This window comes from Amblyomma maculatum, chromosome 4 (assembly GCF_055883805.1).
Source record: "Amblyomma maculatum isolate TAMU_Amacu chromosome 4, ASM5588380v1, whole genome shotgun sequence".
Taxonomy (NCBI): domain Eukaryota; kingdom Metazoa; phylum Arthropoda; class Arachnida; order Ixodida; family Ixodidae; genus Amblyomma; species Amblyomma maculatum.
In genome coordinates, this window is record NC_139347.1 from 77,691,163 (window position 1) to 77,701,427 (window position 10,265).

The 10,265-nt window shown below is 43.3% G+C and overlaps 1 protein-coding gene across 1 annotated transcript in view; it reads left to right on the top strand.

Moving 5' to 3' along the window:
• Window positions 1-10,265, top strand: part of LOC146191483 (uncharacterized) — an 83,609-nt gene that overhangs the window by 33,608 nt on the left and 39,736 nt on the right. The window contains exons 10-16 of the mRNA XM_084600337.1: window positions 1,257-1,298; window positions 2,322-2,444; window positions 3,123-3,164; window positions 3,735-3,770; window positions 4,327-4,407; window positions 4,984-5,031; window positions 6,204-6,245. Of these exons, the coding sequence (XP_084456463.1) occupies window positions 1,257-1,298; window positions 2,322-2,444; window positions 3,123-3,164; window positions 3,735-3,770; window positions 4,327-4,407; window positions 4,984-5,031; window positions 6,204-6,245 (414 nt within the window). The remainder of the gene's footprint in view (window positions 1-1,256; window positions 1,299-2,321; window positions 2,445-3,122; window positions 3,165-3,734; window positions 3,771-4,326; window positions 4,408-4,983; window positions 5,032-6,203; window positions 6,246-10,265) is intronic.

Sequence of the window (10,265 nt, forward strand, 5' to 3'; positions counted from 1 at the left end):
CACCGCCTTTATTAAAGGTCTTACATGATATAATAATAATAATAATAATAATAATAATAATAATAATAATAATAATAATAATAATAATAATAATAATAATAATAATAATAATAATAATAATAATAATAATAATAATAATAATAATAATAATAATAATAATAATAAATATTATTATTATAATTATTATTATTTGAAGAGCCTAAACATTAAAAAACAAAAACAGCATGAAGGCCTCCATCTACAGCCAGGTTACCTTCAGCACTCTCCGCTTTTACATATTAACTAAGAAGATAGCAACCGGAAGCGATAACTGTATGAGTACGTATGCTATCGGTATGCTCTTAAAGCGTGGCTGCACGAACCACGTGTGCGGGTAACATTTTTGGGCGAATGACTGTTTGATATCTCGTTTTGAATGTATATGGAGTTTCTGGCCGGAAAAATATCATAGGGAGGAAAATACGTTAGTGAGTGACTTCTAGTTTGTGAGAGGATTAACCTATGGTCCCTTTTTATACGCAGTCAGGGTGACTACCACTTTCCCCAGAAATTTGAGGCGGCGTCTGTGCGCAGCTAGGCTCTCATATTCGATGAAATTGTTCAAGATATTGTGTACTTTGTTGAAATGGGATGCCAAGTTGGATGAAGTATCTGGTCAAGTGCATTCAAGCATAGGCTTGGCGGCGCGCGTACAAGCTAGGGCTGCCATTTGCAAGTGGTTGAGTGCTTTTACATTTTTACTGCATCGGGCCTGGATAAAATTTGAGGAAGACACCGGTTTCCAAAGCATAGCGCAGGTAGGCAGGCTGCGGCGACGACGTAGTTTTCTGGAGCAGCGGCAAACGAACTTGATCTGTTCGAGTCGCCGCTGGTTCTAGTACTTTTCAAGATCATAAGCATGCGCCTTTTTTTTTGCTTTTACGCGTTCTTTTGGATATGGAACAAACGCCGTATTTTCGTTCTCTTTACGTTTTTAATGTTGACGCATAACTAAACATTTTTGGAAGCTAGCGTTTAGCTAATCTGTTCTTGTCCTTTTCTTCTTGTGCGTTGTTCGTGTAAACGTACAGGAGCCCTGCTCAAGCGCAGTCTACGTGCACATGAGAGCTTTTAACGCGCAGTTTCCAGTTTATTTTAATTTCATTTTAAACCAATGCTTATTACCCTACTTCTCCCAAACCTCCGTTCTACTCCCCTTGCTGTCTCTCAATGTGAACAATAAATTCTTCCCTGACTTCATGCCCTTTTTGTTGCAGGACCACGGAAGTCACTGCTGAGTGGGAAAGGCGGCAAAGCAGGTACAATATTAGAGAGATTTAGCTTACCGCGATCCGCTACCGTGATCCGCCACCGCGCGTTCCACTGCGCATGCCCAGATCTTCTTGACGCCGATAGATGGCGCCACGTACTTGATGTCGGCACATAGACCTGCCGCGTCGGGACCAATCAGCTAGTGCGCCCCGTCCACGCGCGGTAAATGGTCACGGTGGCGGATCGCGGATCACGGTAAGCTAAATCGCTCTATTATCGCTTTTATGCGACGTGCGAAATAGCAGTAGCTAAAGTGGACTTATTTTCAAAAACACTATATTTCATATTTAAACATGAACGCCAGTGGCGGGCGCACAAGACCAGTGCGCTATCCTGGTACTGTGCTCTGATGGTTTCGCATTTGAACTCATTGTCGAGCCGTTCGACAGTGTTCTGTATCAGGCTCTAAGGACTACACGATGCAGACAAACGCACGAAGTGCACGAAACATTTCTTGCTTAGGCCAAGGTTGTCACATCAGCCTTTGTCGGTCACTCGCAATATGGCTTGGAGACTTTTAAAGAGCACTGTACTTGGTGATCTGGAAGCTTGCACCATCTGTAGGATGCGTACATACCAGATGCGTTTTTGCATTTTTTGACAAAAATACTCGCTATGATCAAACATGTAGTGCGTAAATTTCATCTTCCTCTCATTACTAGGCGATGTTTTTTGCAGTCAACACTATTTCATACGTTGCGACCCGCGGAAGTATCAGCTCAATGCGTGCCAAAGTGAAATCATTGTAACGTACAAAACCGCTAGCCGGACATTGCAAACCATTCTAACTGCAAATTGTCACGACGCAAAACACTATATTTGGCTTGGTCGTCAGGCGTTAGGTCAGAGCTCGCTCTATTATTTCAAGCCAGTTTGACTTCAGCATTTAATGGCGAGCCAAAGTTTAGGAATGGAAAATTGCCAGTTTTTCAGCGTCGTCACGCTGACTACGAAACGGTGTGGAAGTTAACGCCTGTTAAAAACTTAGCAAAACTGTTATGCCTTTACAGCAGAGTCGGAGGACTGCCGTAGTCGTGAGTTCACGTGCAAGACAACGCGCGAATGTATTCCCATGCGTTGGCTATGCGACGGCAGCGAGGACTGTGAAGACGGATCTGACGAGGAGATGTGCCGTGAGTGAAAGTGTCTCCTTACCACGATTGCTCTCGATGAGATGAGATGCGGCCGATCAGAAGTGCTTGTTTGCAGTTGTACACGGTGAGAGCCGCAACATGTAAAGCACCGTTGCTGTACATCAGTCTTCTGAGCTCATTGGCGTTTATGCGTTTAGTTTTCACTCGATCGCAGTTTTTGTTTTTCGAGAATTTATCGCCTATGACGCTGCGCCCAAGTCGGTGGTAGCTTTTTATATGTAGAAACTGAAAGCACGACTCTATGATAAGTGTCCGAAAGCACGGGCGTGGTATTTCTACAAGATTCTTTCAAGTTATAAAAGGCAGTGTTCTGTTCCCTTCCACCAGTGACGAAAACATGCGCTGCTCCTTAGCTCAATACAGTGTTCTTGCATCTCCGGGTTGGACGAAAAGCTGCTATGCATACTTTAAAACCATGTTTACAGTTTTTATCTTTTTACCCCCTAGCTGTACATGAACACTATTGATAAACGTGTTTCAATGAAGCTCTGTGTGCACCCGAGAGACGTCTAGGGTTCGAATGAGAGCAATTCGTGCTTAGTAACTGCGGCTACTTATCTCATAGCGTTAGTTCTAGAAGCCCTGCTGTATTGCGGTTTCGACATTTCTTTTCTGGTTGCTAACGATCACCCCTTCATTTTTATTTTTTTACCGCAGCCAGTGCGCGCACCAACCAACTGGTGGGTCTTCGCCGTCGGAGTAAGTCCGCTTTCCGTTTATTGACTCAGGGATGTTGCCAACGGAGACCCTTATCGCTGGCTGCCAACGACAGGCAGCTCGGGGTAGCGTCGGTATTTGCTCGGCTAAGCATCGCAAGCCACGTAAACAGAACGAGATGAAAATCGTAAATTGAGTCTGTCTCTGTGTAAACACAGAGTCGAAACAAATTGAGACAGAGAAAATTGGAATGCACCTTTCACGTCTTTACTTCATGACACCTCCGCGCGCTTCCTCAGCTGAAGTTTCGTGTTGTTTGTGTTCATTCAAAAGGAAATAGATACATAAGTAATTATTAGCGAAAAAAAAAAGAGAGAGATCGAGGTTTAATTTCAGTGCCTTTGTATCCTCTTTTTGAGCGTTGTCACGGGGTTTATGCAGATATTCAGCATCTTTATGTTGTGAGGATGTCGCACGGTTCCTAAATTTGCGCACAATCGACGTTTTGCTTGCCTAGTGTATAGGAAGAGCTGTTGTCAGGCTTATTGGCTTGTTTCTTGTAAAGCTGTTATAATGATTGCACCTAACGATGAGCTAACGTGATAATTACAGGCGGGCAGCCCCCTCGAAGACGGTATTTCATCATCGGTAAGATCGTGCTTTAACGACTGCTGATCCATTGATTTTTCTTTTTACGTTTAAAAGGCTTTAAAGAAGGCTTTAAAAAAGGGTTTAAATGCAAAATACTTTGAAAGTAATTAGAAAAGAGCCTTCACTGCTCGGAGTATTTACCTTAAGAGTGCTAATTACTAGGTAGTCATCTATTGTGCTGTGTAGGTTAACTTTGCTTTTTACTTTGCTGCAGTATTACGCAATCACTTTCCACTGCTTTGTGCAATACCTTCGCATTTCGAAATCACTTTTAACAAGCTAGGAAATGCTGAAGCAAAAATAAATCCTATAATAAATATACGACCTGTGAAGCAGAAAATGGGCACTGGTGGCAGGTGCAACACCAGCCAACCCAGTGCGCCCAAAGACGCCAGGAGACGTCATCCCTGAGCACCAATTTAATCTATAAAAAAAATAAATAAATTATTGAATTATATTAATTGCTTCTGCAGTTTTTAGATATTGCAGCCATAACGCTGTAAAATGTAGATGTGTCTTGTTTACTGTACTTTTAACTCCTTCTTTTTTGCAGACGATAAAGGAAACAACCTGCCTCTTCGCGATGGCGATAACATATTATTGGGTCACTCCAACCGTGATCATTCCGTCTCCGGTAAGCCAGTTAAAGTTTCTTTGTGCAGTACAGACAAATTCGATTATCCCTCTTCACTCTAGGGCTTCGGCCAATCGTACAAAGAAGATGGCCCCACGTTTTGTGTCGTATAAGTGCGCTGAATTCCTGTGTTAATTTTGCCGTATTTAAGAAACGCATGTTCGCGCTGTTGGTCTGGAGAAAAAAATGAACTAATTGAATTTACCAGTATCAGCTGTGGCGTTTCATTCGTGAAATTAAAAAAAAAAGAAAATTGAGGAGAGAAATATGGCGAGAAGTTAATTGCTACGAAGTTTCGTGGAATTAAATAACCGAAATTGATGTTAATTTTACAGACTGACGGTGTTTTTAAGCTTCCGGTGAGAAAAATAACCTGGAATATAGAAGTTTTGTTCAGATTGAGGGGTTTGTTTTTTTACAAAACGGAACTTATCAGTGGATAACAAAATTACGCGATCTGAATGGGTCTTCTCCTAACCATCAATATTAGGCTCGCTTTCTTATACTGAGCGGCGGCTTTCGAAGAAGAGGTGTTTTAGTAACGACGTTTGTAAACATGACCATTCTCCGTTGCAGTGCAAGACTCGCCTGTATTTATTCCGGTAGACAAAGGGCCAAGCTCAGGTGCGTACATTTGTGACATGCTGCGAAAGCAGTATGATTTACCTTCAATGATTACTTTGGTTCTTTATTCTGCTGAATAGGTTTACTTAAAACTGAGGCTTTACACAAGCGCCGAAATATTACTGAAAAGACAGAGAAGCTACCTCCTGATGTTGGAGCTTCAGGAGGTAGCTGGCGTCTTTGAATTCAGTTTCGCCGTCGGTTGTGCAGCGGACGATAATATGCGAAGCCCACTTTGGACCTCCTCCTAGCCACGTGTCGAATTTGGCAGGTGCTCGGAAGTGCCCCAACAGAAGCGTTCCGGAGTCCTCATAGCCCGGATGTTCCCTTCGCCGGAACACGTTGTAGTGGGTACACATCCGTTGTTGTTGTTGTGGCTGTAGGAAGAAAGAAAAGAAAATGCATGGGCCTGCTACTGGCTCTGTAGCTGAGCCACCTCCGCTGCCTCGTGCGGACAGAAGAGAGAAAGTAAAGGAGAAAGAAAAAGAAGAGGGAGAGAAAGACGCGCGCCGCAACAACAGCCGTCGTCCACCACCACCAAAGCGGTAGCGGGTGCAATGACGGCCTACAACAGATAAAAATTCAGTGGCAGGCTAGCCCCCGCTGGAGTTGCCTTGATCCGCTGCAGTCCCCAGGGGCGCTGGATACGCTATTCACTCACCCACTGTAATTTTCCAAAAACGCCTTCACCCGCGAAACTATCGCCTTCTGGCTATTATGTTTAGCTTATGGCGCTTCTGTTGGGTACAAGTAGGGGGTGCTAGTGTGCAATGAGGAGGCGGCTGGTGCGGTGGGGCTTCGTGTCCGTGGTGATGGAGGCTCTTTGCTGGGGCTGCTGACTTCATTTAAACTAACGCCAGATTTACCGGGCAGGTAGAGTACCGGAGCTTTTGGTATAAAATAAGAGACTTCGCTGAGTACGCGCGTGCCTACGACAGCTAGCGATTTTGCTGAACGTATCCCAAACGGTTGGTTTTTCAGCCACCAGCAGCTTTCAGCTTGCTACTTCCTCTGTGCCACTCAATACATCTCAATACTTCTCAATACATTTACTGTGCAAGCATGCTTCGGACAGGTGACTTTCGATTACCGTGTATTCCGATATTTTTATTTGCATTTATCAACAACAATAGTAATCACAAGCTCGGCGTTAACGCAATTTCTTTACGCAGGCAAAACCGGAGAGCCACTGGAACCAGCGGAATACGAAGACGGTGAGTGGTGTTTTTTTTGCATATTTTTTTTTGTTCTGATTCCTTGCAAGTTTGGGATAACCAATAACCTTCCACGACGGACAGATTGCTTCTCTGCCCATACTTCATTCTACCGTACTGCATGCAGCGGTGAAAGCAATTGAAATGATATATGTTGTAATCACGTTCGGAATGAAGTGCACAATAATTGCACGCATATTTCCTGGATGAAGTTTCCCTCGTAATGTCCTCAGATTGGCTTTCTGGCCGCTCCAACAAGCACTGAATTTTGGGGCTGTACCGGATTTCCGCGGAAAGTTTATGAAATCGCTTGCATTCTTCCATTTCAGTCTCAGCACTTTAAACCAAAGATGTGCTGACTGGTGCATTTTCGGGCTAGCTATCACGAGAGGCACGACGACAGGCATACCTCGTCTTTAGGAGGACTGCCCTCATTTAAGTTCACTGATTTCGCTATCTCAATTGAAAAACATCGGGTAGTCCTATGCTCGGAAGAGGATCGACCACCATAGAATGCAAGGACACATTGTGTCCTGGATACAAAGAAAAACTGAAGTGATTGAAGGAAATTACTATAGTGACTATCACACACAACCACAGTCATACTAAAAAAAAAAAAGGCACACTACACAAGCATTCACAACTCTTGATCGGGCTTCTGTTTTCTATGTATGTAATAATACTGATCATCTGCCAAATTGTGCGCGTAGTTTGTATGGGCATTAAATGCTGGACAAAAATAAAAGTACATTGTCGCATCCACTGCTGTTGTCCGGGTGCCTGCGAAGGTAATCACTGTGCTTAACGTGACTTCACTCGGCTTCCTCGCTGTGGAAAGAAAGTGCATCACTCCTGGTTTTGAAGAATAACGCACGACCGCTGGTATTATAAGAAAACACTGCGAGGGAAAGGGTATGCCCGCATTCCTGCTACTAAACGCAATGGATTCTAGTTATCTGTTCTGATTAATTCGAAGCAACTTCTCTCTATGATCAGCATAGAGTTTCTTACACTAACTAGAGGGAAAGCTGAGGGCGCTGCTCTTCAGCCACCATGGGCGCGTTAAGAATCATGGGCCGGTGTGCTACTTGATGCGGGACAGTCGTTTTTTCTCGGGTACGTGGAGTGGCGTTACTGCGACGTTTCTTTTTAGTCATCATCATCATCACAAGGTGCGTACATAGACCGCGAAAGCCATAGTAACGAAGGCGCAAAAGCAGACGTCGCCAATTAAAGTTTTCTGTTTCCCGAAATGCTACTAAAAACTTCCTTAAGTAATTGCACAACCATAAATATTTTCATAACGTTTTTTTTCTTTCAAAGTTTGCCTATTAAGTGCGAAATATTGGTATTTGTGCTGCTCAAAACTAAGCCAATAGGAGAAAGAGCCATCGCTTATATTGGATAAATCTCACACTGACATGCTGTTTCTCTCTCTTTTTGCAATTTATAGTCACAATATTCAATGTTGGGACATTATTTACTGTAGAACAACGCAACGTTTATCTTTGCACTAGTTTTGGCCAAAAGTTGTAGTTCTGCACTCGGTAGCTCGCCGGCCCATGATGCTTTGAGCGCCCATGGTGGCTGAACTGGTCGTCAGGAAACTCCATGAATCTCCCATAGACGGCATCACAGCTTTCCCTCTAGGTAAGAGTAAGAAACTCTATTATCATCGGCTGTTATACATCGCAGCCCTACGAAGTTGCGACTAATTGATTTACGTGCTCTATGTGGTGCGAGTAATAGCCAAAAGAGCCCACACTTGCAGTGAACAGTCTAACATTCTCAATAATTAACTTGCAGTCGTTACGTAAAACTAATTATGGGATGCCTTCCACACCAGCGCTATAATTTAGTTGTGAGAAAGGGATTATTCATTAGCGTCTAGCCAAGTCGAACCGTACAGCCGCAAAACAGAGATATGCGGCTCTCACTGAAACTTCATTGTTGGAAGAAAATTTCATCGTGACGCTTCGTTCAAATGTGGGACCGCTGCTAACCCTGGGCAGCTACTCTGCGAACTGAGCTAGCCTGGAAGGCTATCAGATCCAAACGGTATTGCTAGATCAAACGTTAGGGGAATCCAGTGAGGTGGAGTAGATTTTTATCAAAGGAGTAAGTAGCAATAATTAAACCTAACTCTCTGGATGCACTACTTGCAAACGCGATCGAAGCCCGCTGACGCGCATGGAAAGTTACGCGTTTACACCAATCTAGAACTATAAACACGATACCTACGGTACACAAAGCAAATATTATCAGAAATCGACGCTAACACTCGAAGAACATAAGAGCACACTTTGCTGTCTCCATCAGCATGGCTGATGCACATGCGCTTTCTCTCTCCCTTTCCCGCTTCCTTCCGCTTCAGCGCCGCTGCACCCACAAATCGACGCTTGCGCGATATTATAAAAAAGGTTGCAGAAGGCTGTACACCATCTGCATTAATAACCACGTTCTCGCTATATAAGTGCTCTTATTCAGGCGGAACACAAATTTTCGTTGCCTGCCCGTGCATTTTGCAAGAACGTAATGAAGAAAGCGCCAGGAAACGCAGTTATTCACTCGTTTGCTTTGCTCTTGTGTAGTAATATTTTGAAGTCTTAAACTGCCTCGAAGCTGAAAGGAACAGAGCTAGCAAAAATAAAATAACGTGGCTTTTACACAGTAAAAAATTTTACACCCTTATGGGTGCTAAAAGGGTGCTCTTGCAAAATACACCCACTGGAGCACCCTTCTAGCACCCTAATTCTCATATATCCACCCTTCATTTCGGCTCAAAAGGGTGCTTTTGCCACTAAGCACCCATGATTTTATGTAGGGTGTAGCAAAGGTGCTGAAAGGGTGCTAAAAGCCTGCTCAGAAATGAGTGAAGATTGCATTTCAGCACTTACAGATGCCTTATACAAAAATAAACAAGCCCGGAACCGCGGTTAAAGAACCATCAGTGAAGTGCAGTTTTCCAAAAGCGCAGCTCTAAAGGGTAATTTGTCTAAATTACATGCTGGAATACTATCTTCGAAACATAAGCTTTCCAAGATCGCTCACCATAATGAGCATTCCGAACGCGCCATCTTACCGCATTATTGACATGGAACAAGCTATGCCAATAATCATCCACTTTATTAACTCTCTTCTTTCTAGCGCGATATTCGTCATGTATATATTCTTGTAAGTTGCAGTTATTCTTCCATCAATATAAGAATGGATATAATCTTTTTGACGGTGACCTTTGCATTTAGAGAGGTTCTAGTATTTGATGATTAAATTTACATTTTATTTCAATACAGCTAAACAATCAGGCGCATAGGAATGTCTTTCAACAATCACTATTTTATTCATATGTAGTAAACCAATGCATAAAACATGGAAATAAGAGAGAAGATGCCTGAGGAGACACCCCGGCTAAAATATCTGACCGCCACACCTACGGTCACGAAGAAAAAGTGAAAACCTGGTATGTGCAAGGAAAAAGGGCCATATTTAATTAGTACTGCTTTTATACCGCTCTTCATGGAATCGCGCTGTAGGATGAACAAACTATTTCAAAAAATAGTTTATCTGCGAGAAAAAAAAACATACGCCGTCAAAGTTATTATCCAGCCTCATCTCCACCATTTGCGCAAATTGAAGCCGGAGAAACTGTTCGTCCACTGCAATTAATTTCTCTAAATCAAAACAATGAGCTGGGATACAACATTTTTGGTGCAGGGCTAGCGCTTAGTACTAGGCCAACGCTGATCTCGTGCTCAGTGTACAAGAACCGACCTGAATCCACAGTGAAAACATGGTCTGATTAGCTGCAGCATCTTTGGTTGGTTGGTTGGTTTGTGGGGTTTAACGTACCAAAGCGACTCAGGCTATGAGAGATGCCGTAGTGGAGGACTCCGGAAATTTCGACCACCTGGGGTTCTTTAACGTGCACTGACATCGCACAGCATCTTTCAGTCGAGCATTAAATAGATTACTTGCAGCCTTAACAGCATATCGTATCGAAGTCTGGAATGCATCTGCTAA